Below are 25,798 nucleotides of genomic sequence, written 5' to 3'. Positions count from 1 at the left end.
AATACAAAGTATATGAAATACACCTGACAGAATAAGATAATTCAGGTTAAAAGGGCCCTTGAAGTGTCTAGTCCAACACTCTTCTCAAACCTTAATTATTTCTGAAACCAGACCATATGTCTCAGAGGTTTGGGGCTTGAAAAAATTCCAGGGACGAAGGGAGCCCATGCAACCTCCCCAGGCAACCCGTGCCACTGGCTCTCTGTACACAATAGAAAAAAATACCCAGGCTCAAATGAAATCTCATTTGAACCTATACCCACTGTCTCCCATCAAGCACTCCTGCCACAATGCATTATTAAAAAATGGGTCAGTAAATTTTTATGTCTCTCCGCTTTTAGGTAATCTTATGGTCTCAGTAGGAACTATGTCTTCCTGTATTCAAATGTTCCATGACATTTTCTTTTTCAAAATCATGTTTCACAGAGTAAGTTAGGAAAAGGAGAAAAAAAAACAAACAGGTAAACGAAAAAGTAAAAGAAGCTAAAATATTCTGAATCCTGAGAAAGCAAAGTACCTGAAGTGGCACAATACAAATCATCTGGTCTTTAGAAACAAACCCAGCAAAAAAAGGCAGTGATCTTTTTGTGCCATAAACTGTCAATAAGTAGTCAGTATTTACAGTTTTAGAAAATATTTTGGTCTGAATGCAGCACTAGAGTACTGTGAGAAATCATCTGTACAATACTGTGAACTAACAATGGAAGCCCAGCCGTTCTATAACAGGTTCTCTTGGACACTTCCATTTTCATACCATAAGCTACTTGATGACTCTTTTCATAGTCATGGGTCTGTAGCATAAAGTATCCCACTTATTCTTTGAATTTGAAAGTCACAGATCTACTGAGGTGGGAATTTCACATCCCAGGAACAAGGAAAATAGCAAAAAACCAAATGAGCCTGCAATGCCACTCCATCTTTAAAGAAACAGTCATGCTCAGCTGTCACAGTATGTCACAGTACAAGCTGTGGGCAATTAATTCAGATATAAATAAGAAACCCAGCTGGTTCCATAAACTGGCCCCTGGGCTGACAGGGGAATCTCAACCAATTACATTCCATTCCAAGCTTCATATATCTCACTTGTCTGAAACCTGGGCCATGTTAAAAGATCAGACTAATGAGCTATCCAGTAATACTCCATTTATAAAGAGGGGTTGCACCATTAAACACTCTCTGTTGCCACATGAACATTGGTTGTGTGGTCATCACTGTCTCTGACCCACCACACACATGTTTCACTCAGTGTTCTCCTTTCATAAAGAACAACAACAGAGATAAGCAGCACCTATAGATGTATTTTGGGTTACACTGCTAAGGGATGCTAAGGGGGCTTTGTGCATTAGATGCTTCCTCTCATCTGGAAAACGTTAGATTTAGGAATAGAATACCCTGCTTATTATCATATAGAATTCCAATTTTACATGAAAATTGCTATGAGAACATATATTATTTACTGTTATTTAACTGAAATATATTTACTCATTTCCTGGAGGAAATAATATTACCTGCAATAATTACTATTGCAAAAGCACCAAATCCATGCTCATCCTTTCCTTCCACAATCTGAGCTCCATATTCAGGATTTGAGAGGAAAACATAAAATGATTCCTGTCCTTCAGGCTCATCATCATCAAAAATTTTTATGGACACCTGGCTTTCAGTTTCTCCATCCAGCAAAGTCAAAGAGATTGTCTGTTCTTCAAAATCTTCTCCTTCCATTGCCCATGTGAAGTTTGCTTTTTCATAAACATTTCCAAAAGGATACAAATCTACTGCACTCTGCGCACTCACTCCCCCAAAGGTTTTAACAGTAATTTTTATATCACCAGTAAATCCCTTGGTCCTTCTGATCTGAAGCACTGCTGTGTTGGAGATATTGTTGTTTGTATCTTCTTCAACATAAATAAACTCTGGCCCCAAACTTAGTATTCCGTGATGAATATCATTAGCCAGGATATTAACTGTTGCAACACTGAAAGCTGGATTTAAACGGGGACTCCAGTCAAGGTTTGCAGGTTGAACATCCAGAATTTCCACAGAAGTCAAATTTACAAAAAAAAATTCTTGTATTTCAGACACAGTGTCATCAATTATCGATATTTCTATCACTGCATTTGTCTGAAAATGTAAAAACATAAGCTCTCCATTGTAGATGGGTATAAAGTCTTCTAGTGGTTTGGCACTTCCAGGAATGGTCTGATATGTCACTTTAGTAAGATTACTTTGAAAACCAAACAATCTTTGGACATATAGTCTGACTACCTGGACATCTTCTTCAACTGAAACTGATCTTGAGTTAAGATCAAACTGGAAAATCCCCATTGGTTCAATTTTAGCTATCGTAAATCCTGATCTGAAACAGAAACAATATCACATTGTGAGAGAAATACAAGTAATAAAAAGCAGAACAGTCAAGCATAATAATTTTCAGTGAGCAATCAATGATGGCTGGGAGAAAGCAGATTAAAAAACATGCAATGGTAGAGGGAAGAAATAGAAATCATACAAAGCAAGACATAAAGAGGTTCCCTAAAAATGTTTTTGTAGTGTTTGAGCAGCCCTCCTCATGCTTAATGCATCCTAAGTCAGGACAGGATACTGAGTAAATTATACATAAAATATGGTCTTCCTGACAAAATGGAGAGGCAAAGGAAAGTAGATCTTCCTACTGTGAACATAATACAGGAATATAATATAGCCACTACAAATAATACCAGTTTTAAACACTGAACAAACCTCCTGTACCAACGGCAAGCTGTGAAGTAGACAGATGCTAGCAGATTTACAGTTTTAGCCAGGAAGCTGGAGAAGGACAGGAAGTTATTTTAAAAGATACAGTACAGCTTTGAAATACTGCCTCTTTTCAATATTACCCAAAGTACTTTTTTTTTTCAGATCTGAGTCTTGTTATCAATTCAGTTTAAAATTTACTCTGTTCATATCAAATATATTCCCTTCTTATTACAAAATACTAGACTGACTCTGCTGAATCTTGTGTCATCCCTTTCTCTCTAGAACTTTACCGTTATTCAATGCCAGAGGCTACCAAATGGCACAATTAGAGTGAGCGGATTTGGCTAACAGATGAGATCCTTCCACCACTTAGGAAGCCAAAAAACCTTCAAAGCAATCAATGTGAGATGCAGTCTTAAGTTTTCTAGGAAAAGTTATTCTCATATACTCAAGGTATTTGACTTGCACAAGTAAATATGTGCTTGAGGACTCAAATTCATAGAAGGGACAAACCTAGGAGAGTCTGTTTGAGGAATTTAGGCATCTGATTGACTCCTGATTTCCTTCAGATTTGCCAGTTCAATTTTAATATGGTGAAGCCAATAAATTTTCTCCTTACAGTGTCACAGTGTCACTCCATTTTTTATACATTTTCATCTTCAACAAGGAAGAGTGAAAATAGTTTGAAGAACAGATAACAATTTAAGTGAGTCAAAAAACTACATTGATTGTAATGTTTTAATTTTTCAGAATAAAAAGGGGGTGTAATATAAATTAGTCATTTTTATAGCATTTCTTATTTTGTTTGATTTCTTTTAAATAATGGTTGTCATCTAAGATCTTCTAAATATAGATATTTAGGGACACTGAAAATTGACAGTTTATTTTATTCTTCAGCTTTCTGGTTAAAACTGTTGATCTTGGTTCTTCAACCTAATTGTCTTTCCTAACTGTCTCCATTACTCTAGACACATTCTAGGTACCTCAGATCCCAATGCCAGGAAACAGACTGGAATTGAAGAAAAGCCTCAGTTTCAGACAGATCAGATCTTCAGTACTGACATTTGTTTCCATGTGAGACAAGACATAGAAATTGTCAAAAAAGAAACTCAAATTTGCTAGCTACCTATAATTTAATAGGGATTTGTATGAGGTATATTCCCCTATACATGTCATAATTCTTACAGCATCCGTGCAACTCAAAAGTGTAAATAATATCTTTACCTTAGGCGAGCCCCACCAGACACATTGCTGTGCACTGCTGTTAAAGTGATGGCAAATATCTCAGATTTATTTAGGCTTGGAGTAGCCTGAAATGAAATCACTTTACTTTTTTCCCCAGAGGAAAATACAACAGTACCTGAAAGGAGAATGATTGAGACAGTCAAAATCACTAAACAGGAATTCTATTTTTACCTGGAAATATACTGATATAGGAACTTTAGTCACAATTCGATTTCACTGAGGTAAAAAAATCTTCATTATAAGGGTCTTTCCTATGGAAAACTGTCCTTCAGGGGCATAGCATTGTGTCTATAAAGAAAAGTTGTTTTTTTTCTCATAAAGTAAATATGTCCCTTACAGATAAAAATTGGATCACACGATTTCATTCTAATGACTCTTCATTAATAATGGAAACATGCAGAGGTACAAATAACTAAAAGGTGGTATCATCACTTAGGCAACTGTCATAGCTGTTGTCCTTGTAGCTGTATATAACTTGTTTCAGCAATTACTCACCAAATGGAGGAGTAATATTGCCTAGTTTAACAGAGTCAGTGACTAGGTCTGGTGGGCATCCTGAAATCCAGCTAACTATAACAGTGCCATAAACTCCTTTTCTGGTTATGACAGCATGGCCTGTCCCTGCTACAATGTTTGTAAGTCGTAATATCACAGATTCAAAGCCAACCTGTGAAAACATAGTAGATTTTATCAGAAAATGGAATAAAAAATGGACAATAACATACGTGAAAGCATAGTACCTTTTGTAAAATGGGCATCTTACAATAAGGATGCATGCATATAGATAAATATATGTGCATTTATCTACGGACATATAAATATGCTCTCTTGAAAGAGCTCATACAAACTCTTTAATAATACTTGCAAATTTTAGATTTCTGGCAATTAGATTGCAGGGAAAAGGACCAAGTATGAGTGACATTTCAGTACTGAAAACAGTGAATACAATCTGTGTCTCTTGTTTAGAAGAAAAATAAATCCAGCCTGCCCTCAGTGCTCACAGGTAATAACTGTACTACTCTCCCTCTACATATATAGATATATACATATAATTAGGTCTAAAATAAGGTATTAATTATATATCCAGTGAAAAGCAAGTTGCTACTGCATGACATTGTACACAAAATTATTCTTACTACTGTGATCTACTTTGCTTTTTCTCTGAGGAGCAAATAGGAGTGAAGATAATTTGCATATTCAAAAACCAGTGATTAATGGGTGTATAGTAGTATATGGTATATAATAGTCTTTCTGAAAACAGTGTATTCAGAAAGACTATCTGACTTAAGTTTCATTGTAAATTAAAAACTTCAACAATTCTTAAAGATAATTAAAATCATTAAATAAAAACTTCAATAAAATTTAAGAGTTAAAACCTTTAAGAGTTAAATGCCTTTGCCTGACATAAAAAAAATGGAATGGTAGCATATATACCATATCAAGGTAGGAAAATTATCTTTTCTCACTCTCATACAAAATAGATAAATGGAAATTTATCACTCAATGATTACCAAATTTACGGACATCTGCATTAACACCCAACATATATTCCATCTCTTTTTGCACATAATACTGAATTCATGCTATTTTCTGCTTTGGGGTTGCAGTACTTATGGAAACATCGTCCAGATTTACTTTTTTTCCTTCAAGTCCCCTTTCATGTAAATACTTACACTACTTACATTTTACATATGAAGACACCTTTTCCAATTGTATTAAAATGTTTCTATAAGAATTTTTATCAGAGGAAAGAAAAACATACAGTGCAAGCAATAACAGGAAGGATCTCTTCCATCATATTGATGACAATGAAAACTTCACTGACTTTTAGAACAGGTATCTTCTGCAGTGAAGTGTACCTCTCTTCTGTGGTAGGAACATGACATCACAACCGGGCTACTGACCTGTGAATTGGCAGCTTCCTCAGGAATAAGCAGCACAGCAGACTTTGCTATTCCTAAGATTTTAGGCACGTCCTTGGCACTTCCCCTAAGCAGGCTTACATTAGTAAGTTCCAGAGTAAAATTCAAGCCCAGTAAAATAAATGCCTTTGGGAGAGAGAATGTCATTAAAAAGGTAGAAACTTAATTCCACTAAAAATATTATCCAACAGTGCAAATAATTAACAAAGCAACCGGCAGATTATTGTTTGTTTACAGACAAAGCAGCATTTTCAAGACAAGTGTTTCATTGATTATGTTTCTCAGAGAATTACAGTTAAGCCATCAATATTGTGAAAGTAGTCTGTCAGCAGCTTGCTGGAATATGAGTTTGTAAAGCAACTATTGCCATTTTAAAAAGTTGCATTTGACACACTGGCTGCCTTTGGTTTGATTTTAATCTTTAGGATTAAAAATATTTAAGATGGTTGTAAGAGAATGTAAGAGTGGATGTAAGACTGTGATAAAAATTACAAACAACAAGGAAACAAAGGAGACTGCAAGTATATTTATCTTTATCTTCATTGGTCACAAATGACAGATCACTATTTACAATCCAAAGAAACTTAAGAAAATATTTGCATTCATATAATAATAAGATATTGAACTCATAGTAACACAAAACAACAATGTAAGGAAACTTAAAATATTTGAACACATCCATAACAGTGATTTTGCAATTACTGTCAGAAAATTTGATTTTCTATTCCAGTTCTACTCCATAAAGAGGAAATTCACAACACCAAGACTCTCTTTTCTGCTTCTTCACAGTTGATATTAGTGAGAATTTTTAATCTTATTTGTATTGTGATGAAACAAGTGGAAACAACAGATATCATGGGAGCTAAAAGAGTAATACACACCTGGTTGCTTATTGGCACTCTTTTTACTCCAAAGCTGGCACCATCCTTTATTTTGAGGAATCCCACCTCATTCCCGGGTTTAATTAGTGCTTCCTCATGAGGGGATAGGACACGGTATTCAACCATCACTTCTCCAAATGCCCCAGCATGCCGAGTCACATTAATCTGAACATATCGATCCAGGGCTTTTTCTACCAATACTGACTGCTGATCAGAGTACAGGGCAAACACTCCATGAGGATCATCATTTGCAAACACTGTGATCTTTGAAACTCCTTTCTCATGATCTAAATCTGCTCCACCTTCCACTGAAATCAGCTGTACCTCATAGCTTTCATCCAGCTCTGGAACATCATCAGGTAACAGGTAGATAATTATCTCAGCTGTACTCTGCTGGTCAGCAATGACAACAGATCCCTCTGTCTCAAGAAAGTCACCTGTGATGTCAGATTCACTACATATTTCCCAGTAAACCTGAAATTAGTATAGAAAATGCAAAATTTAAAAGAAAGAAAAATAATCTCCGAAGTCGGAAACTTGCAAATTCAGGATTCAGTATAGACAAGATATGGAACCGACTGCTTTTAAACTGGCTAAAATAACAATTGTTTTGGGTATGCATAGGAAGAATATGCTATCACACAGACTATCTTTCAAAAGAGTGTGTTATTTCAGTAACAGTGTTAAGAATATAAATATTTCCTTTGTCTAGTTTCAGAAGATTTATGTAAAACTATGTGGAATTTATGAACATTTTTCAAAAAGTATTTCTCTTTTGTCACCAAAATACCATTGTTTTTTTTTCTGTTTCCAGTATTCCTCACATAAGAAAGGAATGAACTCTCATTAAACACAGCAGATGTTTCTATTAATTGATCAATTTATTTTAAATTAAATGAGTTACTGTTAAAACACTCACTTCTAAACTTTAGGTAAAAAACAATGTTTTGACATTGGTGGTTCAGAAAAGTCTGAGGAAGTCTGATTCCATCTAAAAAAGTAAAATGCAATGATATCAAAATCAACTCACTATGAAAGTATTGTCTCTTATTCTCCCATCGAAAGCAAACTGGGAGAGAAAGAAAGCAAGAGCAGTAGAGCAGTATTGTTTTTCTTTTATTTCCCCTGACCAGAGAAGACTGAATTTTACTCTCCAAACCACAAGTACCAGGGCTAAGCCCTTCCTAAATTCAGTCTAAAAGGCAACATAAAAACATTAATTTGAGAAACAAGCAATTGAAAGGCACAGAATAAGATATTTTTCAACCTGAAATCAAGGATGATTTCAGATTACATTGTTTATTAGGAAAAGAGTGAGAATACCGTTATGTTCCCCAGAATGCCTTGAGTTCGTTTGACAAACAGTGTAATATTTTGTGGCCCTTCGTCTCCTGAGGGTTCTGCAAAATTACTCTCTGTTAATGATTCAGGAGCAAACTGTACAATTCCATTTGGATCACCAAACTTCTCTATCTGTAAAAAGGTAAACAAACATTTAAAAAACTAGAAATGTAGTGGGAGTTGTATTCTTGTTGAACCTACTGATATTTTCACTGCTAGATGCTACATATATCTGTTAGTTATATATCTGTTAGTTATATATCTGTTAGTATATATCTGAGGCATATATCTGTTAGTTCCAAAAACAGCAGAGAAAATTTTGAATGTCTCTTTTTCAGTTTTCAGTTCCCCTGTCCAAGAAGGAAAAGAACAAAGTTTTATTTCAAATGCTACATTTGAGTATTTTGATTCTAAAGCAGGAAATGCTCAGGCACCATGAATTAGTATATAGAAACTCTTCTAATATTAACAGTTGGGAAACTCAGAACTATGGGAGAGAGAGCTTATCCGCATACATCTCCATGAATCATTAGCTGCAAAAAGGATTTGGGGCAACATGACTTCCTGAAGGGGACTGTGGAAGTAAGAGCTAATTCCATCAACGTCTTTCAGACCAGATAATTTAAAAAATACCATTTCCAGGGGAGATTCTTTTGATGGCTTCTTACAGCAGCTTTATAAATATTTCCTTAGTTGCAGTATCTCTAGAGCACTGATTTGTCTGTGATAACTCTCAAAAACATCTGCATTTCTCTTCTACTATGAGAGGCCAGACTTTCTCCCTTCCTCTGAAGAGAGGTCAAGAGTGACAATGTCCTACTTGCAACTTCTGAGGGGTCAGAGCCTGGTGCTGTGTGGTTACGTCCAGATCGCTGTTACCTACCACACACACATGATGGTTGGTGCAGCCCAAGTGGTCTAGCCTGGAGAGTTTGTCCATCATTGATTTTCACTGTCTCAGCATTTGAGGACCAGTATGTGTGGATGATTAGTTCATCATAGTTTTTTGTTTGCTCAGGGGATAAAGGCATTTTGTCTTTGTCTTGGTGGAGCTTTGGCAGTGAGCACCTTTTTGTGCGTAATTCACTGTCTCTCTTGTATACCTTTGTCATTAATGTTGTTGCTGTTACTGTTTGCTTCTTATCTCTTTGGTGTTTTCAAGTAAATTTCTCTTATCTTGACTCAGAAGCTGCTTTTTGTCTCCCTCTCACAAGAGAGGGTAGGAGAAGGGAAGCAGTTGAGTGGGGTTTAATTTCCAGCAGGGTTTTTAAAACACAGCAGATGATAAACATATTGACACATAGAAATGTGGGCTCAGTCCATGCTCTCTCCAAAGAGAACTATAGAAAACTGCAAATAGGAGAGCCAGCTCACCGCTTTTATTCCAATTTTTACTGATAGATTCTCTGTCCTTTTTCTTTCAGAATTGAACATAATATATCAAAATAGTAAAAAGGTCAAAAAAGCCAAATGACTAAGTAATCATTGGGATTAATTTTTAAAAGCTTTGCATTTATAAATACCAATATCAACAGAAATCTCTGAAGAAAGAAAAGTGATAATAACTTACTATTAATGTAATGCTGTTTGCCTTAGAATCTATTTCTGTTTCACCTTTCATAAGGCTCAGTCGAATAATGAAGGTTTTCTGAACTTCAACTTCTTCATGAGGATAGATTTGCAGATTAATTGTTCTCAGACCTCCTTCTCCTTCTTCAAAATAGAATGTTCCATTCACAGGATCACCAATGTCATTATTCAGAGGAGACAAAATCTCTTCTGAATTGGGTCCCAAAATGTCCCAGTAAATCTGTGGAAGACATCAGTTTCAGTTATAATATAAATCAGTTTCAGATTTATATTATAACAGCATCCCAAAAGGAGAAGTGACAGAGTACCAAAAGTACTTAGCTGTGTTTAAATCTTTGCTATTAATACAGGATACAAAATAGTCATAATTAATTCTATGGGACAAAATATAGAAGCCTTTGAAAAAGTAAACATGTCAATTCACAAATGGGAACTTTAAAGTGTTAGTCACAATGTCAGTTTATTAAATTCTAGATGTTAGTAATAGAAAAGAAACTAAGATTTCTTTAGCATATAGCAAGAATCACAAAGGCCAGTGTCTATTTCTCTTTCATGACTTTTGCAAAACTTCCCACATCAGTACTCATGATCAAAACCATTTCCCTTTGAAATGTGATGTCAAGTCTAAAAATGACAAATATTTTTTATCATAAAAGTCAAAATATGAAGAAAATTTCTTCAGATTATGAAGAAAATTATGAATAATTTGAATTTCTTCAGCCTGATTAAAAGCCACAGCATTTCCAGCGATTTCCACAAATTAGATTGCTTTTAAGGAGGTTATATTCAGGACTTTACAATTATTATTTTGTTAATTTAAGTATTTTCTGCTTTTCTCCAAAGCCTTCTAGAAAAAGTCAAAGATTGAGGCAATTTTTATATATGGAGAAGAGGAGTTCATGGTTCATAATGGAAATTTTCCAATTATTTGACAAGACTGTCAAAGGCCCACCATGTTTTATATTTATATCTCTACTATATAAGTGGCCTGTATAGAGTAAAAAAATACTCTACAAAACTCATAGTAAGCAATTTCCTGAATTAAATTAAACTAGTAGTAGTACATGAAGTTAACCATAATTTTTGTGGGATTAGGAGCTAGATCAAAACAATATACACTATACCATAATAAAAGAAGGGAAGCAGGAGAAGAAAGAGGATTGTAAAAAGGTAACAACACTTTCTCTTATACTGCAGCTATATGCAATTCATGTTTAATAAAAAGCTGTAATTGTACTATTAGAAATAAGTTACTAAGTAAGCTCTCAAAGCACAATGAAGGAGCTTTTTGACATAGTCACTGGAAAACTTTTAGTCTTTTACAGGCAAGACCCACTTGTGCCTCCACCAACTGCCCAGTCCTTTCCACCACCAGGGACACCGTTGTGGTTACATCAGGGTTGGGAAGAATAATTTGGCTTTGGTTGAGAAATCGGACCATGCCCTGGAGAGAGTCACTTTTCGCAATGGTGACCTGGCTCACCAGGTGGAGGCCCAGGACGGCTCCACCAGTAGCTCCTGTCAGTTGGATTTCAAATTGCTCTTCAAATTCACTGCATAGAAAAAAAAAAAATTAGAAAATACGTGGAAAAATATTTTTTATCCTTCAGAGCAGTACTGTTGACGCCAACATTTCTTATAATGTAACTTAAAATCATATTTGATTGCATGCATGATTGCATACTATTCAACAGGAACTATGTCACTGTAATATAACATCTTCTCTTGTCCCCTTTAGATGATTTTCTCACTTAGGTGATTTTTTTAGCCTGCAGAAATGTGTTTTCCAATTCAAGCTCTATACACACATATGGGTAGATTTGTTAGTGCATGCTAAAAAAGACAATCAAAAGTAAATTGGTGAATAAATATCTGAAAATGTAATTACCTTTCTTCATCATTTATAATAGAGATGTAAATAAAAGACTGGTTCTGTTCATGATAAAAAATTACAGTATTATTATGAATGACATAGTCAACACCATGAAGTGCAGAAATACTTCGAGAAAGAAAATCAGCTGTGACATTGCCATAAGTTCCACGCTTTCGCAAAACAGGAATCATGATTAATCCAGCATCTTCTTCCACTATAAAAATAATTGAGAAAAATTTATGTAATTTCAAAATTCATGCCAAAGCCTTATCTTCCAAAATATAGTGAGAACTTATGGTAAACTTACCCTGTAGAAGGACATGCTGTGGATCAAATTCTATTATACCTTCAGCATTGTCATTTTTTGCAATAGTGACCCGTACTGTGGAAATATTTCCTATTATTGGAGGTTGATCCACCTGTAGACCATTCTCTCTTACAGTAAAATCAAATCCACTTGCAAGAGCATGGAAAAAAACCCATAAAAATACATTTTGAACTTCTTGTGAAAGTATAAAGATATATGTGTGACAATTTTTTAATTACTGCAAATAATTTTATTTTCTGACAGTTTTTTTATTTTCTTCAGTTACTACTGAAGATTTTTTCTCACATTTCTTCATATTATTATGTTTGCAAGAATTATTACTAGAAACGTGTATATTTCATTTGTTTTTTCTCATTTCATCTTTTTATGAAATTTCTTGCAACTTGGCAATTTGTATCTAATGTACGGATTTTAAGTTTTATTAAATCTTAATCAGCAATATCTTTACATTAATGTTAAAATAAATGGATTTACCATACATCCATTTTCTATTATGATTACAATTTTAGCTGTCTTACAAAATTTTACAGTAAAGCAGAAAAAATGTCTAGCAGTGATTTTATTCAGGTAGATCAGAATCCAAATATAATTTGTTTTTCTAGTTTGTTTTTCTGCTTGTAACAAATGAACTGGAAATTTTAACTTTACCTTCCTTGGAGTTCCACTTCAGTAATCACCAATGAAAAGTATTCAGGACCTTCAGGAAAGTCATCATCATGAATTTCAATCCAAATAATTTTACTTTCCTCCTCTGGTTCAAACATAATTTCCTTTACTGTGGGAGTAAAATCTATTCCTTCCTCTGCAGTCCCACTTATTATCTGAAAGCAAAGATGCACTCTGCCATAGGATCCCTTGGAACGCACAATAGTGATGTTAACCTGAGGGAAAGAGAATATTTTCTTTTTAAAATGGCTTTGTTTTCTGTTACAGATGCCTTTACAAGATGTTCTAAAGTCATATTTTCAATGGTTCTGTCAGGTAACAACAATATGATTTATCAAGTACAGCGTACATGCTATTTAACAGATAGCCACAGTCACTTTAGAGACTGATTTCTTTTCTTTCTAAAGTTGAATATAATTCTAGCAATAATGTTGATATTTATCAGTAATTCTATAAAGGAAAGAATTTTAATCTAATACCCATTTTTCATCTTCTGTTGTTTGCAGTAGTTCATGGGAGAATGTAAACTCTCCATATGGATAATCACTGGCAGCCATGGTAATATTTGCTTGGCTGCTAGATTCATTTATGAGTCCTCCGTCACTGATTCTGGTTAGTTGAAACTGGTAGTAATGCTTCTCCTCAGGGCGGTCGTCATCTACAGCCTACAGGAAACAACCAACAACAGCTGGAAGGATTTAAACCATTTCCAGAGAGAGAGATATAAATAATTTTTAGCCAAGATCCTCAGAAAATAAAAGAATGTACTTGAAATAGCTACTGGGATCAGGTTTCTCATATACCTGTATTAGAACAACTGCTGCAGACTGCGTATCCCGCATGGTCAAGGTCCCCGATACCTCAACAAATTCTGTGTGATGAGGAGGTGTTATATTCCAATATATTATGATCTCCCCAAAAATCCCTGGGCCACGTACCAGGCTGCAGGTAAGGACACAAACACAGATTTTATTTTTACCTTTATTATTTAATATGCAATACAGAGATAGTATATCATACTGTTGTGCATGGAAGAAATGTTATCAGCACTATGAAAGCTTGAGTTTTAATGTACTTAATCACTATTAAGAACATAAGAATTCCCTTTTCAGGCATTTTCAAAACATATCTAAAGTTCTCTTTTATTTCTCTGTGTTTGGAGAAATCTCCAGCTGTATTTTTACCAAGACGTCTTTCAAGTTTCTTTCCATATGTAGCCCAAAGATAGGGCCTGAAAACTGATTTCTCTTCATTCTGTTCTGCTTTTCCAGAGATAGATATGCAAAATAGAAGGGCAATTGGATGTCAGGGTAATGCCAGGGGCAATTTGATCTATAAGGCAGATGTAGGATACTAGAATACTTTGACATTTTCTGTGATATGTTCTGTCTGCTACTTGTCTAAAACCCTACAATAACATAATGCTTGGAAAAGTCACAGTAAAGATTTGTCTGCACATTCTGCATGTAATACAGTCTTAAACTACTTCTTGCACAAGGCATTGTTTTGTCTTTTGGACTTCTTGGACCAGTACCAGAAGGTGTTCTGCTGCTTTATATTTGCTGGAAGTGTCATAATCTTTTTTTCCAATGCTCTTAGAAGATTCTTCTAAGAATCTAAAACTCTTCGTTCTGTTTTCAGTTAATTGAATAAAATAATTGCATATTGTTTCCACTAAAATCCCCATTCCCACACTGTTTATGCTAGAATATAACAATTTGCTGAAATACTATTCAGGCACAAATCCTGAATCAAATTCTAGAAAGCACAGAGCACCTTCAAATGTCATATTTTCTTACCCCTTTCTTTTGATTAAGATCTTCTTTCCTTTGGTGGATTGATGTTGTAAATAACTTGAAGACAGAGAGGAATATTTGGACCTCTCCTTTAATACTGAAAGGATACACACATGGTATATTCTACCCTTCTTTAAAACCAATCACCTAGTTTTTAAAATAGTACTGATTATAGAAGTTATGATAAAATGTAATACTCAATAAATTGCCAAATGTGGGGTCTCATAGCTTTTGGATCTGGGCTGTTGCTCTTTCTTTGAAAAAATGAGATATGTACCCACCTAATAAGAGCAGTTCCATTATAACTTCCTGAAGGTTCTCCTATCAAAACATGCTGGGATGAATGGGCTATCCCAACCACCCCAGAAGCTCCTTCATCTCCCATAATAGTGATGGTTGCAACACCTATGAAGAGAAAAATTATTCTCATGCTAAGTGAAAACTAAGCAATTTACCTTTGGTAAATTTTTTGACATGAATGGTTAAACATTAGCTGTTTAACATAAAGGGCTGTAGAACTCTCTGACTTCTTCAGGTAAGGAACTTAGGGAAAAAGACTGACATTTGCAATTGTGACCAACTAGATGCCCACAAAATACTTAAGCACTGCAGACTAAAATAATATGATCAGACTTAGAATAGTTCTCATATAGAATATCCAAAAACAGAAGATACTGAATTAACTGTTTACCATTTACAGGAGATATCTCTGCATCACCAGTAGAGACTAGCTGGATGGTAAATGTTTCATTCCCCTCCAGCAGATTGTCTTGTATTGCATGTAAAATAATCAGTTTCTGGGACTCAGTCTGCATCATGTAAAGACCAGAAAGACATGGATATATATTAAATGAAATTAAACAAAATAGAGTGTTAAAAGAAATTTTTTAACATATCAAATGTTAAGAATGCTTGCCATATTCTTTAGTATTTTAAAACATGAGATTATTTGATCTGGCTGAAATTTCTTCTCACAGATTAATAGCCAGTAAAAATTGTCTCTCAAATATTGCGGGCCACCCTAAAAATACCCTTACTCTTTTCAACTTAATAAAGATTGAAATTCCTTTGAAATTGTACTCATATAGGTGCTTTTAAATTAGAGGAAACTTTCTACAGAGAAACTACCTATTCAATAGTACACACATATTCTAAGGATTATTTTATTAAGATTAGATATATTAGTCAAATTAGATATATTAGTCAAATTATTAAGATTAGATATATTAGTCAAATTTCTGCCTAATCTACATTTTTGTCAGTGGGAAGTGGCAAACATATATAAATTTAGTATATCATGCATACAGTTTATGCTTATACTCAAGCATGTATAAATGTTCAAGACAAAATGTCAAAGCCTACCAGTAGAGATACGACAGCAAAACTTTGCAAAATTTCTGGTTTTACCAGAAAAAGAAAAAATCTATTTTTCAGCTGACTCAAAGTAAAACAACCAGCATGCCTATTGATTTAGTGGAAAAAAAAATCTTATACTGAGAGAAAATAGATTATGCTCTGCTAAAATACTTTCTTCATTAAATATTTTGAGTAGACTGTAGAATATAAATATTAACATAGTATCAGTATCCAATATTTAACTCTGAGTTCAGAGCTGCAACCTGCCATGAAATACAAATTAAATAACACTGTCTAGTTTGAAACGTATGAAGGTGCTTTTTGGGTTTTTTTTAATCTGCAGATGTTGAGCATTCATTTTTCTTTCTCACCCTTTCAATACAAATTTTCTTTTAAAGATGCTTGATACTTTAGTGGAATAAGTGTTTCTGTAATCATTATTTTCATTTGCTAGGTTTCAATTTCTCTTTCTTAATAGTTAAAATAGTGGAGATTTGAAGAGCTACCTTCCTGATGATTACATTATGCTGCATTAAAAGAGCATGTCAGCTTTCCATTGCATCTTGAAAGAAGCATGAATATTTCTAACCCCACCAGTCCAAATTGACCTTTTTCTAGTGTATAATACTTAGTAACCCCATACTTCTATCAACAAGTAACAACAACCATACAAATATACACCAGTAGAAGGAAATATTTATAAATCTAATAATAAATAAGTTATTGCAGTACCTCACTGAAATGAAGGGTACCATTTAGTGGGGTCAAATCATATCTGGCTGCTTCCTCGAGAATCCATAACACTGTAACTGCTCCTTTTCCTCCCTGACTTCGACTTACATTTAGCAAAACAACTGCAGCAGGGTCATCAGGTGTCTTAGGTTCCTTCACAATTACCTGACGGAGAAAGAGAAGGAGAATATGGGAAAGACTGTATTGAAAAAAGTCAAAAGCTGCATTGATTATTCAAATTACATGGATACATGTTTAAGATAAACAGTGGAGAACATTATCAATGACAATTCTAAACACCAGGAGTGAAAATGGACAGGGCCGTAACAGGTGTAAGGAGAGTGTTGAATTCTGGTAGCAAGGACTAGTCATTCAAGTGATTTCTGTATGCACTATGATCCAAAACAATTACAGACAAAGTCACCAGCAGGCTCAGTACCAGCAAAAGGGAGAGCAGAAGCACTGCAAGAACTAAGATGAGATATACTTTGTAATTTCTTTCCAAATTTTACTTTCAGTAATGCAGATTAATATACCGACCATCAAATTGTTGTCCAGAATTGTTATTATAGTGAATTAAATTGATTCAATCATGCAGAAATCTACATTTATGCAGCAGCACTTTCACTGTTACTACCATCCTACATAGCTAGATGAAGACAAGCACTAATATCATTTCAATGAAATCACATCTTCCACTGCAGTGAAGGCTTACAAAATTCAGCTATATGCTAGTGACATGAACCCACTCCAACTTTAGCAGAAAGGAGTGCAGCCTAAATCAAACTCACATTCTTTTCTTCAAACCTGAATACCCCAACAGGAGAATCATTTGGTGGAATAGCAACAGTTACCAGGGTGTCATTCCCAAGTCTTGCACCACCTGTTACCCTCACCAGGGCAATTTTGAATATCTCAAGGAATTCAACTTCATCGTCATCTATGATTGTAATTTCTATTTCTCCTGTAGCCTGTAGAAATGTTAAAAAAAAAAAGCAACAAAGCTTCATTTATAGTATTCTGTCAATTGTTTGAAAAAAAATTAAAATAGGCAAATTGTATCTAGTAATAGACAATGCTCACCTGTTAATTTTTCTTCTTATGCTTGTATATTTATAATAAGAAGATATAATTTCAGTAGTTGTTTTTCAGTCCATCAATGTAAATCTTTTTCGTTAAAACCAGCAGAATGTTCTGCTTTGGTACTCAGTAAAAAGTGAATGTTGACAATATTGTCAATATTCTGTTAAAATTCTGCACACTATGTACATCCTTTCCTTTGCCAAAGACCACTTATATTCACTTAAAATCAAAATCCCTTGTGTACAATAAGTATTCTAAGGTGCAGCATGAAATTTAAAACTTTGTGTAGAACACAGATAAGAAAACATATAGGTTTATTTTGAGAATTAATAGTGAAGATGGATTTCACTATAAATTTTCATTGTAACAGGGTTTATTATTAGAAGTTATGTCCTCACTTGTCAAAGTATCAAAGACACACAAGTCTATCTGGTCAATGGTTTTGAATATTCTGGTTTTCCATGTTAAAAAACTGAAGCTGGGACCATCATTCATATACATAAGGCCATAAATAATATGTTTTCAGTGAAAATTCTGATAGAGAAAAACATAGAAAAAATCTTAAGCTGGTAACCTCAAGTCAGGTAAGCTTTCAGCAAGTGAATACCTGTCCATCTGCAAATGTAAGGTTTCCAGATGATGGTGTGAAGTCTTCAAAGCTGGCAGTGGAAAGAATGGCTTCCCAGTACAGAGTTACTGACCCAAACTTCCCAGCCTGTCGAACAACTGGGAGTTTTAGTACATTCTGTGGTGGTGGTACCTCATAACCAGAAACAGCTCCAGTGATACCCTGTACATTCAAAAAGAAATTGACATGTCTCAACAAACTTTTTTTTTTTTTTTAAAGTTTACTAGCAGTTAAAAATAAGTGAAGAAATACTTGTAAAATAGTCTGGCCTTAGTATTGACCTTGCTATGAGCAAAAATCTGGATTAAATGACCTCCCGACATCCCTTTTTTTGACATTGGTTTCAGCAATGCTACCTCCATAATAAATTTTGTGTATTATTTGTGACAAACTTCTTAAGAAAGAGTTGTTTGTCTGGTATCTGGCCATTTTACCCAGAACAATTTAGTATCATAAAGCTAATCAGAACGCTTTCATAAGTCATCTGAGAAATCAGACCATCTTGCTCAAAAGCCACTTTACGTGTTTTTCATTCAGACTTATTTACCTTTGTAACATTAAAATTAAATATTCCTCTGGCATCGTCATTTTCTTCAATTGTTATTTCAGCTATTTCTAATCCAGGCCTCTTCACACTTGGCTGTCCTTCAGACAAAGTGATTAGGTGCACATCAGTAATATTGATTAAAAATCCTTCCTGTAATTCTGGAATATTATCCTGAAAAAAAGTTTTAAATGTCTTTTTTTTTAATGATACATTGCAATATAGTACAGTTGACTACTTGTAGGTTGCTTACTGTTCAAAACTTCTCAGTATTTGGGACCATATAACCAATCTCTGGCTTCATACCATAAAGATGAAAAGACACTTTTGCTGAGATTTTGAAATCAAAGCTGACAAGTCAGATTCCAGATCTGCAAGAACAGTGGAAAGCAGTGCTGGCTGTCATCTGTTACTGCTACCTATGAGAAAGTCAGCTAGATCTCAGAAACCAAGCCATGACTCGAAAATCAGTACCTGCATTCTAAATATAGTTAAAGAATATACATAATCTTTTTCAAGATTATAATCAAACGAAGAATTTGGCTCATTCCCAGTGATGAGTATGCAAGGTGTTTTGAAAGAGATGGCTGCAAGAGTCCCAGAACAGCTATTTCTAGAATGTTAAGTCATACTACTAGTATAAAATCAGTACCATTGCCATTTCCTTAAAAGATATTAATAGCTTAAGAAATTGTTAGTCTACTCACAGGCAAAATAGTGACTATGACAGAAGCTACTGTTGCATTCTCTGCCATAATTATTGTTTTCTTTTCCAGTATATAATCCTCATTTTCTGTTGCACGATTGGAGGGGGGGAGTTCAAAGTTTGGCCCAGTGCTCAACTGGACTGCAAGGTCCCCAACAAATCCTTGTTCTCGAATAATTTGTAGAGTAACTGTAGTTGAATTCTCCTGCCCTATAGTAAGGAGATAGAAAAAATTCAAGATACAATTGTTTTACAATCATAGAATATGCTGAGTTGGCAGGGACCCACCAGGATCATCAGAGTCCAACACCAGAATCACACCATGGGCCTGAGACAATTGTTCAAATACTTCTTGAACTCTGTCAGGCTTGGTGACCACTTCCCTGAGCACCCTGAGCGGTGCTCAGCCACGCTCTGGGTAAAAAAACCCTTTCCTGCTAGCCAACCTAAATCTGCCTCAACTCAGCTTCATGCAATTTATTTAAGTCCTGTCACAGGGCACCAGAGAGTGCAGCAATCAGTGTCTGCCCCTCCTCGTCCCCTCATGAGGAAGTTGAAACTGCAATAAGGTCTCCCCTCAGTCTGCTCCTTTCCAGGCTGAGCAGACCAAATAACCTCACCCACTCCTCATACGACTTCCCCTCAAGGCCTTCACCATCCTCATGGCCCTCCTCTGCAAGCTGTCTAAAAGTTTAATGTCTTTCTTATGCTGAAGTGACATAAACTGCCCCCTGCACTCAAGGTGAGGCTGCCCCAGAGCAGAGCAGAGCAGAGCAGAGCAGAGCAGAGCAGGACAATCCCCTCCCTTCCCAGCTGGCCAATCTGTGCCTGATGCCCCCCAGGACACACTTGGCCCTCCTGGCTGCCAGGGCACTGCTGGCTCATGTTCAACTTGTCCCTGACCAGGACCCCCAGGTTCTTTTCCATGGCGCTGCTTTCCAGCATCTCATTCCCCAGACTGTCCATCCATCCAGAGTTGCCCCATCCCAGGCGCAGAATCTGTTACTTTCCCTTGTTAAAATTCATATAGTTGGTGATTGCCCAATGCTGTAATTTGTCAAGGTCTTTCTAATTTGTTGAGGTCTCTCCTCAGGGCCTCTCTGCCCTCAAGGGAGTTCCTCCCAGTTTAATGTTGTCAGCAAACGTAGTATTCCCAAGAGTCCTGGATCCAAGTCGTTTCTCGCAGTCTATCACAGTACAAGCTGGCTTGTACTGGGCAATTAATTTGGATATAAATAAGAAAACCAGCTGGTTCCATAAACTGGGCCCTGGGTTGACAGACCGGAATCTCAATCAATTACCTTCTATCCTATGCTGCAGACATCTCACTTGTCCGGGAGCTGAGCAGCTTTAAAAGATCAGACCAATGAGCTATCTAGTGCTATCAGACCCATGAGCATTTCAAAGCCCCTTTATAAAGAGGGGTTCAAACAATGAACGTTCTCTGTTGCCACATGGACTTTAGGTGTGTGTGTCATCTCTGTCTCTGACCCACCCCCCTTCATGCTACAGTTGTTGATAAAGATGTTGAAGAGAACTGAGACTAGGATGAGCCCTATGGAAGCCATATTTCAGCCCTTGGCCTGCTTGATTGGTAGTTATTGGTTATTGGTAGTTATTGGTAGTTATTGGTCAGCTAACTACCAGAGCGGCTTGTTAGAAGCGCTTCAATTCTGCTCAGTGATACAACGGTCCTTGGAGAATTCTAGGACTTAAGCAGATGAGCACACACAAGTGATGTCAACACAAAAAACAGTACCTATATTTGAAGATACTGTGCATTGAAAAACTGGATCTAGAAGAAGAATAAGATCTTAAATATATACAGTTTTATATGTGTGTTACACAAATTATTACTTCAACACTTCTACTTTTATTCAGTTATCCTTCAAAACTTCTATCTCAGTAATTGGCCTGACCTTTCATGCCTAGGCCATCACTATAGATACTAACACAGAAAGTGGTATTGAGGGTAGTCATTCTGGCTGTAAACGTCACATTTCCTTAACTTATCAAAGAAGTTAAATAGACTTGCATCAGTCAGGCTCAGCATCCTTTTGGGAAAGCAGATTTATTTTATCCAATCAATAATGAAACACATAATCTGGCTAAAAGTAGTGCATATATGACTGCAGAAATAGATGAAATTAGGCTTAAATAGGCTTGCACTTCAAAGCAGTTATTGTAACCAGGTATTATTACACAGACAGAATTTGTGAATAATTTATTAAAAGTACAGTAGTTAAAGATTAGGAAAAAAACCAACTGTGCAACCCGTGGAAGCTAGGAACCTTCCTTGAATCCTAACTTCAAAGTAAAAATGTTTATAATGTGTAAGAAATTAACAGAATCCTATACATTACTTCTAGGTGCTAATAAAGGGGCAACACCAATTCACCTGAAAATAAAACATGTTAGAATATTTCACCTGTGATAATATACTCTGATGAAAAAAGTATTTTTTGTATATCTAATTTTTTAGTATGGACAGAACATTAAATTGTTAGAAAATTCTAACTGGATTGTTAAAGTATGAATAGCCTATCAGGTAACTGCGGGAAGAGCCCCAAAAAATGCCAGCTAGCTCCCTGAACCAGGAGAGAGGGAAGAAGCCTGCCCACCATGTCAGTTCTACTCTGACCAAGTGCCTGGGAGATCTTTTTCAACTTGTGCCTGGAAGGAAAACCAAATCAAACATGTAACTGCAAGCAGAAAAATACCAGCTTTTTCATGAAGCAGAATTGACTCCTGCTCTGCTTCCTTCCTTCCCCTAGGCCTCTGAGCAAAAGACTTCCCTTCTTGAGCCACTTCAAGAGGAAAGTCTTTCTATGCAAATTATTTTAAACAATATAGCAATCCCACTAAATGGGTAACTTCTGCTTTTTATATAAACACAAGTATTTCATGCATTCGTGATTTGCAGCTTACCTCTCAAACAAGATGGCTGAAGAATATGATGTATGCAATGTGAAATACCGCATAGTTACATATTTTAAGGGATATTTATGCTATAAATAATAAAATATTGCTGATATATAAAAACTTTAATAAAAGACTGCTGATATATATATACATATATACATATATGTATATATTTATGTATATATATATACATTTATGTAACCAGTGTTATAGTTTCAACAATGACGACTTTGAAAAAACATACATTTTTTCCTAAGAATCAAGAAACAGACTTACCTTCTGGCTCTGTGGTTTTAACAAAGAGAGACTCCATGTGCCATTCAATCACACCATGTGGAGAGTCACTGGGTAAAATGCTAAGTACGGCTCTTGCCCTTTCGGGATCAATGACAGCTCCTTTTGTGCTATCTTGAACATCCACAGTGGTAACACGGGTGAGTATGATTTCCACTGCCTCTGAAAGTTCTGCAACACTGTCCGCAAGAATTGTCAGGGTGATTGTGGACAGGGCCTGACCTTCTGAAAATGTAACCTAAAGTTTTAGAGAGAAAGCAGGAAAAAAGTCAAATTTCTTGTCAGTGTTAGTGAACCTAGAGTTTTATTCTGTAAACTCTATCAGTTATAAAATGCATCTACATACACACGTACATATCTTATAGAATACAAGGTTGGAAGGGACCACAAGGATTATCTGGCCCAATCTTTCTTGGCAGTACCACAGTCTAACCAAGATGGCCCAGCATCCTCTCCAGCTCAATCTTAAAAGTGTCTGTTTTGGGGAGTCCACAACTTTCCTGTGAAAGTTATTCCAATGGATGATTGTTCTCATGGTGAAAATTTTTCCTCTTATGCCCAGTGAGAATCTCCACAGGAGTAACTTACATCCATTACCCCTTGTCTTTTCAACATGACACCTTGTAGAAAGTATTCTCCGTTGTCGCCGCCTTTCAAATACCGACACATGGTCTGAACATAAGGTCTTTTCCCACAACCTTCTCTCAAAATTGAACAGTTCTCTCAGCCTTTCCTCATATGACAGGCTTCCCTGTCCTCTAACCACATTTGTGGCCAGCTCTGGACCCCTACCAGCCTGCCCATATCTATTTTCCACAATGAGGGCCAAAACTGAACAGCTGTAGCCCAAAACATGCTCAGTAGAGTGGCCTAATGACTGCTTCATCTCTGCTGGGAGTGGCCTTGTTTATGCAACCCAGAAACATTCTGGTGGATTGCATCAATGTTCATATTCATGTTTATAATGTTTATATTGAGTTTATTGACCAGGAGAATCCCCAGGTTCCTTTCCCTGGAGCTAATCCCCAGTCAGGATAGATGCCAGTGGGTGCTGCACTCCTGAATTATGTTTTCCATAGTGCAACATTTGTTCCTGATGAATCTTCCAGTCTACTCAGGTCTTCCTGCTAGGTGGCTCTCCAAAGAGTCCACTTCCTCACATCGTCAAACTTCATCAGAGTACACCTGAGCTCATCACCTACATCATTTATGAAGTTATCAAAAACTGTTGGGCCCAATATCAATCCCTGAGGGACCACACTTGTGACAAGTTGCCAGTTTGAACAGGAGCTATTTACCACCACTCCCTGGGGGCAGCAGTAACACATTACTTTATCTAGAAGAAACCCACAGCAAGCTGTATCAAAAACCTTGAAGAAATCCAGGTAAACAATGGCTTTTTCTTTTCTTATTTAACAGCCTTTATCTCAAGATTTTTCTCTTTCTCCTCATCCTGCTGAGATGGGGGCTAAGAGAGAAATAGTTGGGGGTTTTTGGACAGCTAAGGTCAACACACCACATATATCCGTATCAAAATAATGAACATATATCTCTTTAAATCATTGCTATGTGAAAAAAATGGCTACTCAACTTCTATTTTTCTTCTTCTTCAGATAAAATGATTGATACATGCTTTGTTTATATGTATTCTTATTTTTAAATTCAAAGGGCCTGCCACTTGATTAGGTCTTTCTCAACAAAGAAGATATGTCTAGAAACATATCTAGCCTAGTCTACACATAATGTGTAGGACAAACAGAAATTTCCACTTAATATCATCCCTTCTGACTCTTCCTACATTCAAAGCTATGCAGCGTACCCATATGGTATGTAGCTGGAATGCACAAGGAGTACTCTAACAATTTCAGAATAATTGTTTTGGCACCCTTGATTTCCAGTTCATTTATTTTTCTCTTCACTATTTTTCAGACTTTGTGTACACTACAGACAGCCAGAAGGTGGGGGAACTTTGATTTACAGAAACTGACTCCTGCCAGTCCCAGGGCATATAGAGAGCTTTGGCCACAGGAAAAACTGGATTTTAACATGGCTGGGAAGTCTCAAAAACATAGAAAACTGGAACTTCTCATATTCTGCTGGGCCACTTAAGTTCTCCATTGTATTGAAAAGGCCAGGACAAAGAGCAAACATTCCCAGATTCCCACCTATGCAAACAGTTTTACATAGTAACTGAATCTCACAGCAGGAAAAAAGGAAGATGGCAATAGGACACTACAGATATACATCTCCTGTGCCTGGACAGCTTTGCAATATCAGGTTCTAGAAGTGTAAGGGTGATACCACTGTATTATGTGCCAGCCAGAAACAAAAAACATTTGAATCACAGGAAAGGACCAGGAAGCAGGGATTAACAGAAAAGTGGGGCAATCTAACGTGTACTGTCCTTTACACTCAGTACATCTTTGTCTATTGTCTGAGACAATAAAGTCAGTGCCTCCCCAATAATAGTGATATTATTATATACCATTCCTGAAGCTGGAAATACATCACTTATGCTCCCATTAGTGATCCACTCTACTGTAACTCGTCCATATGTTCCTATTAAACGTTCAATATTCAGGGTGATCAAGCTGTCCTGTTCCATTTCTTCAATTTGCTTAAATAAAGAACTCTGGAAAAGATACAGCAGTAGAACCATAGCATTATTTTCTTAAAAAGAGAAGTTTCTTTAGAGAACAGCATATTCAAAAGTACAGAGACATTGGGCTTCAAAAAATTATTCAACTATTAAGCAGCTAAATGCAAGTCAATTGATTAAACTTTTATAACTTAATGCTCAACAGATCCAAATTTCATAAACACAAGAATTTGAAATGTCAGACCTGTTCATACTGAGGCAAAAATTCAACGGTTTTTGTTAGGGTTTTTTTTGGTACAGTATTTTATATCCAAATCACGTGAAGCAGATAAACATGTAGACTTTCAAGACAGCCATCTTTTTACTGTTGTTACTTTACTAATATTCACCCTCCTCACACAATGTTTCATTTCAGTGATGATTCTTCTGTGTTTTATATCTTCATTATGCATTTAGTACATATATCTGTTTACATAACTTCTGCAACATTTGATAACTTAAGAATCAACAACTCCAAATAATACCTATAGTCTGATGTTTTCTCCAAAGTTTTTAT

The 25,798-nt window shown here is 35.9% G+C and overlaps 1 protein-coding gene across 1 annotated transcript in view; it reads right to left on the bottom strand.

Annotated features, from left to right (window-relative positions):
* ADGRV1 (adhesion G protein-coupled receptor V1) overlaps positions 1-25,798 on the bottom strand; it is a 262,471-nt gene that overhangs the window by 161,514 nt on the left and 75,159 nt on the right. Inside the window, exons 56-77 of the mRNA XM_059493101.1 lie at positions 25,129-25,275; positions 22,626-22,881; positions 19,429-19,637; positions 18,725-18,895; positions 18,157-18,339; positions 17,258-17,437; positions 16,467-16,631; positions 15,070-15,187; positions 14,660-14,783; positions 13,386-13,524; positions 13,062-13,247; positions 12,565-12,797; positions 11,896-12,044; positions 11,604-11,802; positions 11,052-11,268; positions 9,696-9,935; positions 8,108-8,257; positions 6,785-7,258; positions 5,886-6,029; positions 4,477-4,648; positions 3,961-4,096; positions 1,509-2,356 (exon numbers count right to left, since the gene is read on the bottom strand). Of these exons, the coding sequence (XP_059349084.1) occupies positions 1,509-2,356; positions 3,961-4,096; positions 4,477-4,648; positions 5,886-6,029; positions 6,785-7,258; positions 8,108-8,257; positions 9,696-9,935; positions 11,052-11,268; positions 11,604-11,802; positions 11,896-12,044; positions 12,565-12,797; positions 13,062-13,247; positions 13,386-13,524; positions 14,660-14,783; positions 15,070-15,187; positions 16,467-16,631; positions 17,258-17,437; positions 18,157-18,339; positions 18,725-18,895; positions 19,429-19,637; positions 22,626-22,881; positions 25,129-25,275 (4,840 nt within the window). The remainder of the gene's footprint in view (positions 1-1,508; positions 2,357-3,960; positions 4,097-4,476; positions 4,649-5,885; positions 6,030-6,784; positions 7,259-8,107; positions 8,258-9,695; positions 9,936-11,051; positions 11,269-11,603; positions 11,803-11,895; positions 12,045-12,564; positions 12,798-13,061; positions 13,248-13,385; positions 13,525-14,659; positions 14,784-15,069; positions 15,188-16,466; positions 16,632-17,257; positions 17,438-18,156; positions 18,340-18,724; positions 18,896-19,428; positions 19,638-22,625; positions 22,882-25,128; positions 25,276-25,798) is intronic.

This window comes from Ammospiza nelsoni, chromosome Z, assembly GCF_027579445.1.
Source record: "Ammospiza nelsoni isolate bAmmNel1 chromosome Z, bAmmNel1.pri, whole genome shotgun sequence".
Lineage (NCBI taxonomy): Eukaryota > Metazoa > Chordata > Aves > Passeriformes > Passerellidae > Ammospiza > Ammospiza nelsoni.
Note: the sequence above shows the minus strand (reverse complement) of the source record. Positions and strands in the feature narration are given on the sequence as shown.